The 18,597-nt window shown below is 37.0% G+C and overlaps 1 protein-coding gene across 1 annotated transcript; it reads left to right on the top strand.

The window, feature by feature from the left end:
- Positions 1-732: 732 nt before the first annotated feature.
- LOC149084642 (cyclic GMP-AMP synthase-like receptor) lies at positions 733-18,404 on the top strand. Its single transcript, XM_089235038.1, has 7 exons — positions 733-1,047; positions 3,841-4,305; positions 8,966-9,205; positions 11,835-11,996; positions 12,147-12,308; positions 16,627-16,758; positions 18,098-18,404. The coding sequence occupies exons 1-7, from the start codon at positions 793-795 to the stop codon at positions 18,278-18,280; spliced, it is 1,599 nt and encodes a 532-aa protein (XP_089091164.1). The 5' UTR covers positions 733-792; the 3' UTR covers positions 18,281-18,404.
- Positions 18,405-18,597: the final 193 nt, after the last annotated feature.

The raw sequence follows: 18,597 nt of genomic DNA, 5'->3' as shown, positions 1-18,597 counted from the left end.
AAGGAAAAATAACTTAAGGTTTTGCAGTAATGCACAATAATTACATCTATATATGAGAATACTAATCTCCCACATTTGCCTTGGTGAACGTTTTTTTTTTTTCGTGGAATACATTTTAATCCACTGCAATTTGCAGTAATGCATCATTTCCCGCCATTGTGATTTATCCGTAATTTTAACAATATTTGGCAACTTTGTGTGGTTTTGGCGATAATTGGCGATGTCCCGTATTTGGAATCCCAATGTCCCGTATTTCTCTCGAGGAAATATGGTCAGCTTAATAATTACTGATATCCATGGTTATAGAGAAAATGAATTCAAATAAGTTTTTGTTTAAAAAATTAAAAACCAGGCATTTTCATCCAAAGACAGGATGGCTCAAAAATGTAAAATTTATGGATCGAGTAGTTAATAAGCTCAGTTTAATTATTTGTAATTATAAAGATAATTCTGATGTGCCTTGTGTAGCTATAAACAATATTTTTATATCTTTAAAAAAAGTTTCGAAACAGGATGTCCCGCATTTTTTTCAAACAGATATGGTCATTTATTTTCCTAGCAGTAGAAGGAGTTCACTCGGAATCTATCAATTTATTATATGGCTAAAACGAAAGAAATTATATATTTCTATCGTTTTTATTCATTGGAAAATTGTCACCTTTTTATATTTCTTTTATCTGATAATGATGGTAACGAGTTCCCGAAGCGTCCCTATTGTTAAGCCCGTTTATATCAAGCTTCTGGTTTGAACTGTGCTGCTTCGGAGTGGTGCCCATCTTGAATTTGCGAACCATGGACGCGGCCGTTTACACTCCCACCTGTGGGAGTTGTGGCGGTAGTTTCGGATTGAGAGTGACCGCACGGATGTGTGAGATGTTGGAGATGCTCAAGGATAGTAACGTATCCGATCACATGTTCTGGCTGTGTGAACGTTGTAAAAAGGTTTCCGTATCCCAGTTGTTGCGCGTTGCCGAGGCGCAAATGGAAATCCTGAAAACGGTCAAGCGTCTCGATGATTTTGTGCGGTCAAATCCCAGTGAAAGAATGGTAAGTAAATATGTCCCGAATGAATGCAATAACAGAGTTGTTGGAGTTAATTTGACATGATCTTTTTCACTTGAAGTAATTTGACGTTGAAATTATCTCTCATGTGCATGTTAAATAAAGAAAGACTATTATCATTTTGTGACATGCCATAGAAATTGAAGGAAATGTAACATGATTATTTTTTCCACTCATTCTTCATGCACACTCAAATACTCCCTATTCGGAAATGTGGCCCTCATGTAAAAACAAACACTACTCAGTCATTAATTACTGTATCATTATTATTTATTCTGTTTCAATGAAGCTGAAAAATTGTTGTATTTTGTTAGTATTCTGAAATTGACGAATTCACGCCTACACACATAATTTCCCCTATCATACGATGTAAACCCCACACAAAAACACGGCGATCACATCTTGATTTTCCCATCACCATGTATGTAAATCCCACCTGCTAACACCTCCCACATTAATTAATTACCTTAATTAGCACAGATTATTATATAACCACGTGTGAAAATTATATCCCTCAATTGGCCCATTCAACTCTATTCGTCGACGCTGTGAATAGTCTCATTCAACGGGAAATAAATTGTATGATCTAAGTCTATCAACCCGTAAATTCAGCAGAAATTCAAATTCTAACAAAAATTCCAGATTTTGCAAATTCATGTTCTGACACACGGTGAAAAAGCAAAAAAAGCGACCCTTCTTGGCACTGCTTGGTGCGATCGGCGCAAAGAAGTGCCGAGTCTAATGTAACCCTGCGAAAGGAAAATAAAAAAACTTTTTTTCACTGTTCATCTTTTTGTTTTCCATCCTCCACCGCACAACAATAATCCCATAGAAATCGGAATAATCCTTAAGGCACATACACGTGAAATAATCCAAAATGCACATGATAAATTGAAATAATCCGCGCGAAATTGAATGGGCAGTAAACTCATACAACCAAATTTTAAAAAGAATCATGACAATAAGAAATTAAAATCAGAAAAATAAATTCCGAAGTGTTTGAAGTTACTAGGCATCGGCCCAACAGAAGCTATTTAACACCGTCAAGAATTTAAAAAATCTGTGCTGAAATGTGACTGTGAGCAGAATATCCTACAACAACGTGCGATGGAAGTGAAATGACATGTAGTTCAACAATGCATTAGCACAGAAAACATTTTGTCCAATCGCTAACATAGGTGCATGTGAATATGCAAATCAGTGATTACACCTGTAAGCCGAACTTAGTTCGGGCTCTGACGTCGCTTCGCTCCTCCGGCCATTAAAGGGTCCCCTGCCCCCGGACTGAAATTATTAACTGTTTTCACCACAACTAGAAACATGGCAATATCATTTCATTAAGCAGGATTAAAGCCCTAGCAGACCGAGAAAGCAGTATAATCCAGACTCCTGACTGTAGCTGAGGAGTCCAAGCTGGGGCCACCAAGACGATGTCTCTAATACACAGAGCCACTTCGCTGTTGCAATAGGCATCATCTCCTCTTCTTGGATCCCCAAGATGTCTCAGATACAGAGGGCCACTCCGCTGCTGCAATAGTCATCTCCTCTGATAGGGCCTCTAAAACGATGTCTCTGATCCGTTAGACCACTTTGTCATCAGGTCCTCCAACGGACTGCTCCGACCATCTGATGAAGAGTACCCTGATCACCACCACCTTTCAAGGGCTCACCTATCTCTGAGCAGGGTTGTAAAAACCTGTTTTGTTTTTTTTAAATAAAACCCCAGTCTGAGCGGGGTTCTCTAAAAACCTGGGCGTTTTTAGGAAAAATTGAATTTCGTATTTCCCCCACACCCTCAGAATATCTAATTTAAACATGTATGTACATCCTTTATGTGTACATCTTACATTATGTGCAAATATACATTTTTGGTGCACGTTAAACTATGTATTTGATTAATAAAGTTTAAATCATACAATAAAGGAATAATTGTTCACACACAAACACACCCACTTCTGCGTAATTGTATCTGAACCTTGTATTGTAAGCAGAACTGTAGCAAGAAGATTGTTTGTGGTAAAATAAATGAATTTGGATAATGGAAATTCTGAGAAATCGGGATGGTGCCTGAATTTTTTTATCTCTAAATTTTTCAAACCCTGCAGAAAATGTATTCAAAAGTGTCCTGATCCGTCAGAAATAAAACCTTTAGCTATGTAACCTTGCTTCATTCATATATAATAACGATCAGCTCCACTACATTTCTGTTTGAAAATGGCTCTGCCTCTGTTTCATTCGCATCTAAAAATGTTGCTTCTCTTCATTAGCATCTGAAAGTTTCTAAAATTCCCAATTTTGCATCATAAATATGAGTTGGTTTCCCATTTGGAAAGTCCAGCTATAGTGAACACTAGAACCACAACACATACATAGCATGCATGCATGCTGTTTTTCAACCTGCGGTCCATGGACTGTCTATGGTCAGTGAGTACTTAATAAGGTGTATGCGAGATCAATTTTCTTTTACTATCAATGACTTATTAAATGCTGTGAAATTGTAACTTATTCAATTTTTATGATATACAAATCACAAAAAACACCTTATGGAGGTGTCGCAGTTGACCTAGTGGCGCTAGTTGGTTGTCAAAACATCGACCTGCACTACGAAGGGGGAATCTGCAACATCAGAAACATCGGAAAACACTGCTGTGTAGTGTATCAATGCTTTCCATTGGAGTATAAAATTTCTCATTAAAAATTTATGTGTATTTTTAATTTTTTTTAACTTTTATAAAAGATGATGATGAGTCTCTAACTATAAGTTTTTACTGTATTTAGGGAGATTCTGGTCTCGGCTCTGCTGCTGATCTCACGGATACCTCCGACTGCACAAGCTACTCCAGCACCAGCTTCGATAGCCCTACGCCACCATCCATGAATAAAAGGTCTTTACGTTTGTCTCCTCCACCGTCCATGGTTTCACTGGCTGTGAGTAATGGTCCACCCAGCACATGTCCTACACCCATAAATATCAACCAGCAGAAAGGCAACCTCGGAGTTTTGAAAGAGTTGCTGGCTGACAAGATCAAGATCAGTGATGACGAGAAGCAGCGCAATGTTCATATCGTCAATTGTGTCATCAGCAATCTGGTGACGAAATTGAAAAGCTCAGATCTGTTATTCAATACTTTATTTCAAAGAATATATCAGACTGGTAGTTCGTTCGAGGGCTTGCGAATATCTGCGGCGGATGAATTCGACGTGAACTGCGTGCTAAAGCTTCCTCTGCCACGATTCTGGAAGGTGAATAAATATAATAATAACTTCACATACAGCATCTCTATAATCTGACCGTGCATTGGTCTAGCCAGTCTAGTAATATGCTGTTCTCACGCTGGCTCCCTTCATGTGTGGAAGAGGAAAACATGCTACTGTGTACTCAACTTTGATATACGATATTTCCAAAAGTCGGTGTCCTTCCTTTTTTGGAGTTATGACATTTTCCAAAATTTTTTTAAAAAAGCGAGCGAATCGTTCTGAAGTTTCAATCACGTAAACCCTATACTTGTGCTCACAATTTTCAATGAAAATTTAGTCACCCATGCATTCAAGTGGACTGACAAGAAATTAAATCATTAAAAAAAGCTATTAATCTAAGTAGACTTCTAAATTTATTATTAGAATTAATGCTAATTATTATTATTAATTGAACTCAATTATACATAATTATCAGTAACTTTTATTAATTAAACATTTATTATATAAAAACTAATTAGTATTATTAATCAAACACTTATTAAATAATATTAATTATTATTTTTCAATTAATGATTAATTTTCATTTAATTTCAAAATCCACCAGTTTTAATTCATTTTAGTGATGCCACAGTCTCATATGATGTCACGTGGAGTTATTCTGATATAGCTACTATATATAGCTAAGTATCGCACAGTGGCGAAGAAAAAACTTTGCCAAGTTGGCGTGAACCCTGATTATATGGAAATCTTGCCAATTTTTCCAATTGGCGCTTTTCATAGATGGTTCGCTACATCCATGGTAGCCTTAATCATTTAAAAAAAACTTCAAATGATTCAAACAAAACTTTCACAAGATAATGTACTTACTTTGTGCAATACTTGTGTGCATCTTCGTGAGAATAGCATGCATATATTCACAAATATATGTTTTCTATTTAAAAATAGTACAATTTTTATTGCATGTTTTTTTGCTTTTTATCACAAATAAAAATTTAAATTTTGTTAATTCCTTGTTCAATGAAGTATGGGTATTTTTTTAGTAAATTATTTTCAATTGCACATTTGTGGAAAATATTCATTTTATTTTTTCATAACTTGGCTGCCAGATATACAGTGCAACTTCCAATTGATTGTCGTGAAAATACAAAAAGATATATGCAGCCACCTCGTTGGGCGTTTTGCCTGTTGTGGCGTTGTTTTTGTATTTGTATTAAGAAGCTGTAATTTAAGTTACTGGCAGAGAATACCATGATGATAGGGGATTTTCCACAAATTGGTATTTTGATCATTTTGTGTTATCTGATTATTTTGTTCAGTTTCTTCATTTTAGCATAATGCACGTGTGTTATGTTCAAGCATTCCTCTCGTATGGCATCACACACGTTTTCACTCATTTGCTTAAAGCTGTGGGCTTATTTTTGAATTAATAAAATGACAAAAAAAACAATCCAAATACCAATTTGGGAAAAATCTCTCATCATCCAGGTACTCTCATCCAGTAACATAAATTATAGCTCACGATATCATGTATATCTTAATAAATTTCTGTGACATTCAACTGGAATTTTTATATAAGCTGCATTATATACATCTGCCGGCCGACCAAATTGAATTGGAAAAAATAGAAAATGATTAAAAAAATAAAATTGATATTTCTTCTGTGTATGCACTACTAAAAAACTAAAAATCATTCACTAAAAATGCTTGTATATCATTAACTCCCCCTCCCCTTTACGATCAGGAACATAATATTCCGTCCAAACGCTAGTGCAGGCATCTTCAACCCGTTGTTTGCAAGCACCATGGTGCTCCCTCAAGCATCCAGAGTGCTTGATACTCTCCCAATTTGGTGCTCATGAGCACTCAATCAACATTCTAGTTAAACACCTTGTACAAATTGTATTCAGGGATCGAAGTCATCCTAATTTTATGCATTTGTATGTCCAGCATACTGTGAGGGTGCTCTTTATATGATGGGTACAGGCATTGCTCATAACTAGAAAAAAGGTTGAAGACTTTTGCACTAGTGTAATAAGTTTAATCTATAAGCTGACTCTCTTCAATCTCGTTTTTTCCTCATGGCAAAGGTTTATTGTAACCACATGAATCATTTTTTTTTTACTTCACTGGATAAGAAGCCAATAAAAATATTCCCTCTATACAACTACCTGATCATTTGAAAAAAATGCCACGGGGTACAGAGCTGCAAGAACGCAAAATTTGGCTATTGCATGGCACCAGCGTTTCTAATACATACAAAGTAAATAAAATTGGACGTCCTCAATGTGCCGTCACAAATGTTTTAAACCATGGAATATGTGACTTTGTTACAAAAATGATCTGACACACCCCATGCTTTTCTGCCCAATCAAACCACAATGTTTGTGCACTAGCAATAAGGAGAAAAATGTCACACAGAAATATAAAATCTGGCAAACAATTTCTAGAGGTTCAAGTGCTACAAGTAATATCAAATTAGTGAAAATGAAGGGAAAAACCTCCATTAATTTTAAAACACAAACAGGATCGTTTCACTCTTGCAAAACGTTCCATGCCTTGGACTCATCAATGGTATTCTGTTATTTTCTCCAATGAAAATAATTTCAATATTGATGGTCCAGATGGTTTTCATTCATATTGACATGATTTGAGGTCTGCGACACAGCAATTAATGAGCCATCGAATGGGTGGTGGTTCAGTGATGGTTTGGGGAGCATTTTCTGCCCAAGGAAAGACTGGTGTATTTTTTCTACCCTCAAGGATGAACTCAAAAAACTATGTAAACCTTTTGCAGGAGCAACTTGGTATATATAAAGAGGTTTGTTTTTGTGGGGAAGATTGCATATTCCAACAAGATAATGTGTCAATTCATGCGTCAAGTCACACAAAGTAGTGGTTCAAGCAAGAAAACATCAATGTTCTTTCATGGCCGGCTCATTCCCCTGACCTTAACCCCTTAGGAAACTTGTGGGGCATCCTTTGCAGATCAGTATGCACAGGCAGAAGATCATTTTCTTCCATCGAGCATCTAAAAGACACCATATCACTGGCTTGGATTAATGTCTAGTGACTCACTCATTGATTTGGTTAAATCCATGCCAAATTGCATTTTTGCTTTGATTAGCAACAGAGGTGGTTGCACAAAATATTGATTTCAGTAAATTTTTATGTAATTTGTTTGAATTTTACTTTACTTTTCCATCAAAAATCAGTAGGCGTCATCATTTTATCCTTATAACAAAACAATATTTTTTATTTTTCCATCAAATAATGTGAAAATATTTTTTTTGAATTCTTAATATTTGGTCTGAAGTTATTTTTTCCCATCATAAAACAGCTTGAAATGTTTCATATTTTTTACTCTGCTCCTTGTCATTTCACTTGAATTTAAGGGTGTCTTATACTTATGTCTCGCACTGTATATTAACATGATATACAGGCCTATATGCTTTTTAATTTTTATCAATCGAAGAATGAGCATAGATTTTGTTTCACAAAGTGTTTAAAACATCTAATACCCTACCATTCACGCAAATGTGTTTGCTATGAAATTAGCAAACTTTGTCCCCAAAGAGAACCAATTCTTTCTGAAATACAAAAAGTACAGTGATACCCCTGAAGTTATGTGATAAATGAGACCGGCGAAAACCATGTAAGTCGAGGTGCAGTTTCCCATAGAAATGCATATAGATGTTTGTTAATAGTAGGGAACAAATAGCAAAAGCACCTTTATTTTTCTTTCTTACTATGACTATAATGCTATAGTATTCTTCTATATGAAAAGTATGAATTCTATGTACAAATTATTTTTAAACTTTACATTGGACTTTATGTGTAAAAATTGTGGCGTTCTCTTCTGAAAATAACAGATACCAAACAAGCCTTGGGATTGCAAACAGCCTCGTTCTGAAACCGCGGCAAAGTTTTCATCTTTAGCGTACATACCTTAACCTCTCAAAAATTGGTGTAATTTCATTAAATATAATGTTCTTAATCAAATAAAACAATTTTTTACTTGATTATCACTTAATAATTTCCATTATTTCAGCATAATCCGGTGATTATACTTGAATTTCGGAAATGTGAATTTTTTCACAGAAAATTACATAACTTGAGTATTGTGCAACTCAGGATAGTGTAAGTCAGGGTATTACTGTAAAGTGAAATCTCACTGTAACGATGCTCGACATAACAATAAATTCCTATATAACAATATTTTTTCCTTGATCCACAGAGCATCATTATATCAAGATTTCATTGTATCAGGGTTGGCACGTTTTTGCCATAGGTGGAAAAAACCATGATAAAAACTTTACCAGAAAAAATAGATTCTTTCCCCTTATATGCATGCAAGGAATTGTATCGGAAGGAAAGATATAGGATAGTTGTTACATGGAAACATTACAGACTTTTCCTGCAGGTCATTGTAATGGAATGATCGCTTTAATGTAGGTTCATTATAACGCATGGGCGGAGATACGGGGGGGGGGGCATTGCCCCCCCCCCCCCAGCGTCACAGGTGGAGTCGACTGATCTAATGTATATATGAGCTGACATCCTCATGCCCCCCCAGACTTCCAAGTCAATCTCCGCCTATGTTATAACGAGTATCAACTGTATCTCTGTTTATTTATATACATATTTTCCACAAGATAATCCACAAAAAATAGCTAGATAAGCAATATAATGTTTTTTTTTTTTGCAGGTGGAACACATGAGATCAAAACTTTCGTGGGCACAATATAGATTCAGCGAGAAAAATTTCTTGGAACATGTCAGTAAACTGAATGAAAACGAAAGCTTGCTTATGATGAAATACTATCATAGCATCAAAGGTTTCTTGGGCGATGGCGAATACCTTCTGCCTAAAAAAGTCAAGGATTGGTTGCAGAGCGCAATCACCAAAGCTGATCTATCAACAATCAAAGAGGAAGACGTTAAAACGGTACCCAAGTAATATCTTTATTGTAATGCAGAGTTATGATTATATAGGAAAACACAAAGTTCATAGTCAAACCACAATAGTCATGGTCGAACTTTCATAATCAAAGCAAAATGCCACCTTTGGATTCACAGATTTTTGGCACTATAACAAGTTTGGAATCATATCAAATTGTGGTTGAACCCTGTGTTGTATGTATGTAAAATTTGTTCACTGAAAATTTCTGGTACTGTATCAGGGTTCAACTGTATTTTTTCAAACTTGTTTCTGATTGATGAGGCTTTCAAAAGCTTCCAATCATTCCAACCAAGATTTGAGGACACTTTCTCTTTGTTTCAATGCTATCAGATTTCTATTTTTTCTCCATTTGTCCTAGGTGATTTGAAAAAAATTCTTCATTGTCTATGAAAAAAATCTATTCCTGGTTCATCTGCAGCTTCCCAGACATTGTGCATTCCTAAAAGAACCACTTCAAAGCATAAATAGGCACACACACATCAATACAAGATTCCTTGAAAGACTGGTTATATTTGGAGGTGGTTTTTAGGAAGAAAATTCATCTCTGCCTCCACAAGGACTCTGGTCTCTCTACTTTTCCAGACGAGTGCTCTACCCCTAAGCTATGGAAGCAGAATATTTCTTCCTTAGAGCATATATATATATATATATGTTGAATTTCTCCGTACATGGACAGTGGTGGCAACCAACTAATAGCTCGTGAATGACATCAGGTCACCAGATGGTGACATAGATGTACAGAAAGATGTCCTCTCCATCCGTTTCCGTAGCTTAAGGGTAGAGCATTCATCTGTCATCTGGCAAAAGAGAGGGGGTTCGTACTGGGATTCAAGTACCTGTGGAGGCAGAGAGATGAATTTTCTTCCTAAAATGGTCATCTTCAAATATAACCAGTCTTTCGAGGAATCTTGTATTAACAAGTAAAGAAGACATTTTCTCTAACACATATCAATGTCCTCTCCATCTGTTTCCATAGCTTAAGGGTAGAGCACTCATCTGGCAAAAGAGAGGGAGTCGAACTGGGATTCAAGTCCCTGTGGAGGCAGAGATGAATTTTCTTCCTAAAACGGTCATCTTCAAATATGACCAGTCTTTCGAGGAATCTTGTATTACAAGTAAAGAAGACATTTTCTCTAACAGATATCAATATCTAAAGCTTGCTTCAACATACACACTGCCATAGGGGGGGGGGGGGGGGTCTTCATTATCTGATACTAAAATTTTTGAGTGAAACTAAGCAAATAGTAATATTTTACTTCTAGCTAACTAGAGAGAGGCCTAAAACAGGGGTGGCCAACCCATTGCAAGCGTGCCACAAGTGGCAGGTCATGTTATCAGGAGTGGCACGCGAATGCTTTTAAAAAATTGAAGGCATCTCACGCATTCCATTTTTCAATCAAAGAAATTCTCCCCAACTTTTAAATAATCCTTTTCTTATGAATGATGGTCTTGTAGGCTGCCAAACCTATATTTAGTATGGTAGGCACTCTTGCAATAATAATTGTGTGATGACTTTCTATTCAGTATGTTTCCGTTCGGTTTTTCATCTTTGGGCATAGTTGCTGGATGTCCTATGTATACGAAATACAGGATCGTCCACACAGGGAACATACACTGTATAAATTGCAATAGATTTACATTGAAAATCCATGAATTCTTGAGTAGGGGTGGGGCAAGCAGACTCTGATATCTGCTGATGCAGATGGTGTTATGCATAACATGGTGTTATGATTTGATGAACTTCGATATGCACACATGCATAATCTGCATTGTGATAATCAAATTTATGACTCAAAAATAAAAACAGTTTAGAACTCAGAGTGACAAACTGGACATTTTTACTGAAACTAAGAGAACAGTTGAACAATATTTTGCAGAAACAGAAAGAATGTTCATCTTCCATAAAACGGACGTATATGATCTGTGTTTTTAAATTTGCAGAATTGCATGTGCTTCGAAAATAATTTTGATTGTGGCACGGCTTGTAAAAAAAAGGTTGGCCACCCTTGCCCTGAAACATCATTTTACTTGTGAAATGATGATGCTGACATGGCCCTGGATAAAATTTCCCAAGGGGATCCGGTGAACCTTGTTTCTAAAATTTTTTGTTCACTGTAAATTCATGAGAAAAAAAATCTATTCAGTAAGTTCACATGAGCGATAAAAAGGTCAAGTAGTCCTTGACCTTTTCTTAAGGGTTTTATTTGAGGCTTTAATCAATAAAATATATTATTTTATGTAAAGCTTTTATTTTGTTTGCAATTTTGTCTTACTCATAAGACATTTCTTCGTCAGCAAATGAGATTTCAGTTCAGCAGCAATTTAGCATTATCACATTTTGGAACGTAAGGTATAGTCCTCCAAACACAAGATATGACTTGGCGACATCATGTCATGATGGTGGACAATTCTTTTCTTTTTTAGAAATAAGAGCTAAACGTAAATGCTCAATCGCTGACGAGCAATCTCGATATACAATTACTTCATCCAAAAGAAAAGAATTGTCTGACATAACATAGCCCCAAGTTGCATCTTGTACTTGACATAACATGACATTTCTTTATTATGGTGCCAAATAAGAATAATTTGTCAAGTTTTTTTTACTGATTCCTAGATTACATTTAAGCAGAGTGGTCCAGCGTGGACCTTACAAATTGCAACCAATCACAATGATCAGAAAATCGATGTGGATTTCATAGCTGCATTTGAGTTTTCCGATGTATGGCCTGCATATGCTGATGACTCATTGATTAGGCAGTATAGTTTCAAAAACAGTGTAAGTCGTCCTTGAATACTCTCTCCTTGATCACTCGTCATCGTTGGAAAAAATAGCTGAAATAATGAATTAGTTTTCTATGTCAAAACGTTGAATCGGCTATTATTTTATGCAGCAATTTTTTTTTTTATATCTTTTCTTTTTTCTCAGGCTAAAATGTGGTTCCTTGTGCCAAAGGAATATAATAACCCCAACGATGACAGCTTGACTTCTGCCACAATCAGGACAATGTGGAGAATTCATTTTCCCGAGCTGGAAAAACAACTTCTGCATGACAGAGGGTGCGCAAAACCATTGATAAAACTTCTGAAGGTAATCAGCCTGTTTTCATCAATTATTTCGAAATAAACATTTTGATTATTATTAGAAATGTTTTGATCTAGGTTTTTAAAGATTGATTCTTTGATTTGAGTGTCATATGCCAATTTTTACTTATGTAGTCAAATCTTGATAATTTGAATGTGCAGCAGCGGGCAAAAGAACTTTGAGTTATCGCTAGTTCAACTTTGTTCTGATTCAAAATTCAGAATCAGTTCAAAATTCTGATTTCAAAGTGGGAGAAAGTAAAATTTATTAATATAATAGCGCTATTTATGAATATCATTTTGGTAAAGCATGTCAGACTTCAAGAGATGAAAAAATTCAAAAATAGACAAGTCATTCCAATTTAATATTTAATTAAAATATTTAGAGAGAAGCTAGATGTACATACTGTATTATGGAAACAGATGCACACATGATACTCGCATAAATGAAACTAATAAATAAAATTTATACAAGATAAGTGTCAAAAAATGCAGTGATTTTTGACTGGTTATCTCTTTTGTGAGGAAGACAAATGAATCCGATAAATTCTATTGCTAACTGTTAAATTCTATTGCTAAATGTTACTTTTCAAATTTCTCTCATTCCCAAAAACTTTGATTTAAAGAAAGTCTGATATTACAATTGATGGAATTAGGTAAATCATTTATATAAATTAAGAATAATAATGACAAGAAAACCAAATCCTGGGGCACGCCAGACTTGACTCCCAAAGCAGAATGTTTTGCATTGTTCTGCAATGTGCCCTCGACTTACTGGAAATGTTCTGCAGTTCTCATAATAGTATTTTCTACATTTTTCTTAAAATTTTTCCCAATTTCGTTCTGCAATAGCACTGATTGTTCTGTGATGTACGTCGCAGAATTCAGCATATTCTGCTTTGGGGGACTTGACCCTAGACAAATAGGGGATTCTGGCACCTGAGCATACTGACTGCGGTTAGTGAGAAAGGCTTCCAAACATTTAAGCAGTTGAGAACAGACCAAGGTTTAGAAGTTTATTATGGGTGCATCCTGTCAAATTCTTTAAAAAATTGTATGCCAAGAAAATCGTATCAGTTTGCAGGTTTTTGTCAATATTGTTAGATAAATCGTGAATGAAAAGAGTTAATTAGATGCATATGGGTAATGATGATCTAAAGCCGTGTGAATTATGGGGAAAAGAAGTTTATTGAATGTAATGGTATGAGCGCATTTCCTTGGCAACTATGTGTTGTTTAAAAGGCCTGCAGCATATAGAGGTTATTGCGACTGGTCTGAAATTAACTACATGCGAAAAAGAACCTGATTTATGAATAGGTATTATCTTATTAATTTTCCAGACAGAAGACAAATTAGGGGAATGTGACTTGGGATCCCATAAGGGCCCAAACCCCAATGGGGTTTAAATTTTTTTAAAAGATTCAAAAGACCTACTCTAGAGAGAAAACAGGCATGCCCCCCCCCCCCCCCACAAGGGTAAGGTTCACAGGGCTCCAGTCCTGGGACCCAGGACGATTCTCATAATTTTTTGTTTTTTCTTGTTTACCATTTTAGTACACTCCGGTTCATTTTATACTCCCAGTTCATTTTTTTATCTTCCTAAGAATATTTATTTTGCAGGTGACGGTAAGGAAATTACACATACAATTTTTCCACTTTAACGGATATTTATTATCATGATTGCAGGAATGTCCAAAATCCATGTTGTGAGATCAAACCGAAAATGAGTCTAATATGGGGTATGGCAGCACCTCCTAGAGATAGAAGGCCTCTGCACTGTTTGCCATAAATGTCATTCAGACTACCTAGCAAGTTTGCCACATTTTGAAACACAGTATCCTATTTCGTTTCTTCTTATTCTGGCGTAGAATATTCTTGTGATTGACTCACAAATACCACATAGTGATTGGATGTGGGGCATAGAAATCGCCAATTCTGAGCCCGATCATTTCTTTTACTCACAATGATGATACTGACATGAGCAGGGAATTTTTCCCCTGAATATTCTGAGGGAAAATGGAATACTTACTGACATCACAAGCAGACTGCGGAGGACTTCTATCTCTTCGAGGTGCTGTGTATGGTCCCCTCTCACAGTCAGATAGGTCGCATAACGTGACTGCATACTGAACACGAGGCAGTTGATACCCTGAGGCAATTGGTCCCACTCTTGCTGCAACTCTGTTTTCAGCTCTGCGATGGTTCTTGGAGGGGTGATGGCAAGATGCAATTGCCCTCTCAAGAGTGGCCCAGGCCTGTTCTATAGGATTTAGGTCAGGATATCTGGCCAGTCAATCCATACACCAAATTCTCACTTTCCAGGTAATCATTGACCAGGTGAGCCACAGTTGTGGATGAGCCACTGTCACCTATGAACAGGAACCGAGGGCCAACTGCACCCCTAAAGAGTCTAACATAAGGCGGCTCTAAGATCTCCTCTCTATACCTCCTAGCAGTCAGGGACCTTCTGTCAAATTCATAGAGGGGTGTACGGCTGTCCCAACATGATGACTGCCCAGACCATGACACTTCCACTGCCATAGTGGTTCATTTCTCTGATGTGGGGAGGGATGGTATCAGATCCCAGGCTCTCTCCAGATAAGGGTATGTTGAGAATCAGTGTCCAGGCTGAATCTTGACTCATCTGTGAAGAGCACGATGCTTCACTGAAGTCTGGTCCAAGGCACCATGCTAAACACTCACTCTCATGTGAGCGGGATGTAAACAGCGGGACTTCTGGCATAAAGCCTTCGGGTAACAGTTAAATAGTGAAACTTGAGCTCCAGTGGCAACATGTAGCTCATATGAGATCTGTGATGCTGTAGCAGTCTTGTGACGTGCGCTGAAAGTGCCAAATAACGATCTGCAACGTCCCTTATGGGAGTTGCTTGCCCGGTTCGAAATATCCAGTAATAAAGTGGCAAACGACAAGTGGAAAATGATTGCAAATAAACTTTCGCATGAAATATTATTTATTTAATTTAATTATAAAGTTAGTCAATTTTAGCAATAGATTAGTATAACGTGGAGCCCTCTATTGACGTTAACAGAAAGATACTGGCTCACCAATTGATGATCATCAACAGTCAAACTTTTATATTGATCGGACATCCGATGTTGTTAGTCACTTCGACGTAGCCTTTCCCGGCAAGTATCAAAGAAGGTTTCTCGGTTGAGAGCCGGAACACCTTGATCAGATCCAGGGGGGCCTCTCGGTTGAGGGCCGGACCACCTTGATCAACAATGAAGAACTTGACTGTGAAGATTAGTTAATGTTTTCGATTCCGGACCTGCCGGAAAACGGATTCAAACACTGTAAATTATTGCATTTTAACTAATTATCAGCTTAAGACCAATGGATACGGTAGCAAGACGGTGAACTGTCCTACTAGAGGGCTTCAGTTGAATAGAACAAACAAAAGATGAACGCGGAATCAGACCTGTTACAACGTACGGCCGGTATTTAAAGGAAAAACTTCCGACCGCACGTGTCTAATCAAGCCAATCGGCTTCAAGGTCACCTCATTTGCATGCGATCATAGGCGGACATCATGATCGGCCTTGATCGTCGCCATACGATCACCGCTGCCGATGAATAGTAACAATATTAGTGTAAACAACAGATTTACGTAACGACGACTACGGACTTTTACGCCGGGGGACCATCGGCACTTTACAGATCCTCGTTGATCGTCATGACTCTTTGGTGACCTTGTCCAGGTCGTCTCGATATGCATCCAGTGTCCTGAAACCATTTCCACAAATTGCAGACAACATGGGCGTTAGATCGACCTCTGTAGCTACCTGCACTTGTGATTGCCCTGCCTCCAATCTACCAACGATTCTCCATCTCATTCCGTCATTCATACGTTTGTAGTCACTCACATACATTTTACCTGATATCTTATAAAATTTACCCAATCTTGCGAGAAACACAGAGAATGCCGCCAAGGAGTACCAGCACACGAAAAACGCTGTGTGCGCTTATCATCATCCTCCTCCTCCATGATCACAGCTCCTCCCACACGCATGTGTATGCTTACGTATTCGACACTGTATATTTGCATACTTCTTCAGCTGCATTATTGGTACCTTTGGTTCAGTACTTTTTGTGAAAATAGACACAATGTGCAAATTATCTTAATTTTACACGCGAGCGTATATGAAAACCGTTATTTTCACATAAATTAATAAATTTCCTGATGCACCCATCCTTTGGGAATGCTTCGATATCTCTCTGAGATGGGAAGTGGGATGTGTCCTATCCTTTAATGTTCCATGTGCTTTTTATTTATTTTTTAATGTGAATTCATTCTCTATTCCAGCTCCTTCGGGACAGAATGAAATGGAAGTTCTTGGCCTCGTATTATATTAAAACTTTGGTCATGTGGGAAGTATTAAGTACTTGGGAACTTGAAGAATGGAAAGAAAATTGTCTACCAGGAAGATTTATGGCGGTAGGTATCAGTAATATCAATGCTTTTTAAGACAGAAACAGAAAAAAATTTATAATAAGACGTGTTGGAAGGCAAATGGCACAAAGATAGTGTGCTTAAGCATTTACTGTGAGAGGCAAGTGTCTGGTTTGCAAGTTTGAACTCATTGATTGACGGAAAGGAGAAACATTTTCTATTGAACCTGAAGTGGCCACCAATAGATACTGCACTCACAGTATCTCAACAACAAGTCCTCTCTATCCACAGATGGACGGAAGTACAATACAACATGCCCATAATATGTGTCATCTAGCCAGAATTGAAACGAGGGGAAGGCCTTGTAAAAACAGTCTAATTACTAGAGTTTCTGTAACTCTTAGAAGTACATTCTCTAGAGCAGTGGTTCCAAAAGTGTAGGTCGATCCTCCTTGAGGAATCATTTCAATGAACTAGGGGGGGGGGGGGGGGTCGCAAGAGATTCTCCAAAATAAAAACGTCCAAATAAGAAATTCATTTCAAAATCATTTTAAAAATATGCAAGACTAAAAAATGTTGTAGTCGTGTAGGCAGTACAATGACAAATCGATGTCACGTCTGCATCAAATGGAGTCCTGGTCCAAATCAGCCCATGTTTGGCAAGACAGAGCAGGAGTATGTTTGGTGATGGAGCCCATGTTTGGATATCCAGATGTTTTAGTTAATTCTAGACACATATTGTTGTTTCATAAGTACCGTACATCTTAATTCACATGGGCAAATAGGAGAATTTCGTCATGCTCGAAGCTACATAGGCTGTTTGGTTGTGGGTGACATTGATTCACCTCGCTCACACGTTTAAGTGTTTATTTCAAATTCGATTGGGGAATGTGTATGAGGTGCATGTACGGTTAAGTAGTAGTAGTAGCAAGCAACAACTTATTTGCCCTCTAGGGAAATAAGCTTATATCTGGTAAGCGACAGAGCTTGGTCATGCTCTGTCCATTCTGTTCTGATTCAATTAGTGGTAAATTACCAAATGCTCATATGACTGTAATTGGTGGTCAAGTATATAAAGAACGATTGCCCATAGGCATTCAAGACATTTAAGTGTTGAAATTTCCACTTCTATCTTTGCCCTTGTTTGGAAGTCTATCATAATTATTGCGCTCACATTTTGTCATCAACCTTCTCTTGTGATTTGTTTGTTTTTTTTTTCTTTGATCATGTGTGAAGTCATTCACCCCTTCACACACTATAGTTCGCCAAAAATTATCAACACAATACATATCCACTATGTTTTTTTTATCATACCTAATGCTATGATGGAGGGGTGGAAAGGAACGTACGTGTTCTTTAATAAACTGTCTCGCTTGTGTTGCAGTTGCTGAAGAGATTGGCCGACAGCTTGGAAAGCCATTGCATCAAACACATTTTCTTCCAGACCGAAAACCTACTTGAAAAAGGAAATACAGTTCTTATGGATAACACCCATAATCAAATCAAGAGAATGATAAGGAACTTGGAGAGCAATTTTGAGAATCATATCCAGAAGATTTTCGGTTAAATTTTATAAAAATAAGCTTATTATTTAATTGAATCGATTATTTCTGATGCAACTCCACTGTTGTTGTTGTTTTATGTAATTATATTTTGCGAGCGTGGGGCAAACTTAATCGCATTTTTCACCTAAAAAAAAAAAAAAAGGACATTTCATCAGAATTGCTTTAACTTTTGGATAAATATTCAAACAAATTAGGTTTTTTGTGTGTGGTGAAGAAGAAAAATCATAGCAAAAGCATGTTACTGAGAAATTAATTGTAATTGGTTGACGCACAATAACTACAAAGTATTAATTTTAAGGAAAAAATGTGACTTTCAAGT

The sequence above is a fragment of the Pholcus phalangioides genome, unplaced genomic scaffold (assembly GCF_987345545.1).
Source record: "Pholcus phalangioides strain wild (caught in Gottingen) unplaced genomic scaffold, Ppha-v1.0 ptg000008l_1, whole genome shotgun sequence".
NCBI classification, from domain to species: Eukaryota; Metazoa; Arthropoda; class Arachnida; order Araneae; family Pholcidae; genus Pholcus; species Pholcus phalangioides.
This window is presented reverse-complemented; position numbering and strand designations above follow the sequence as displayed.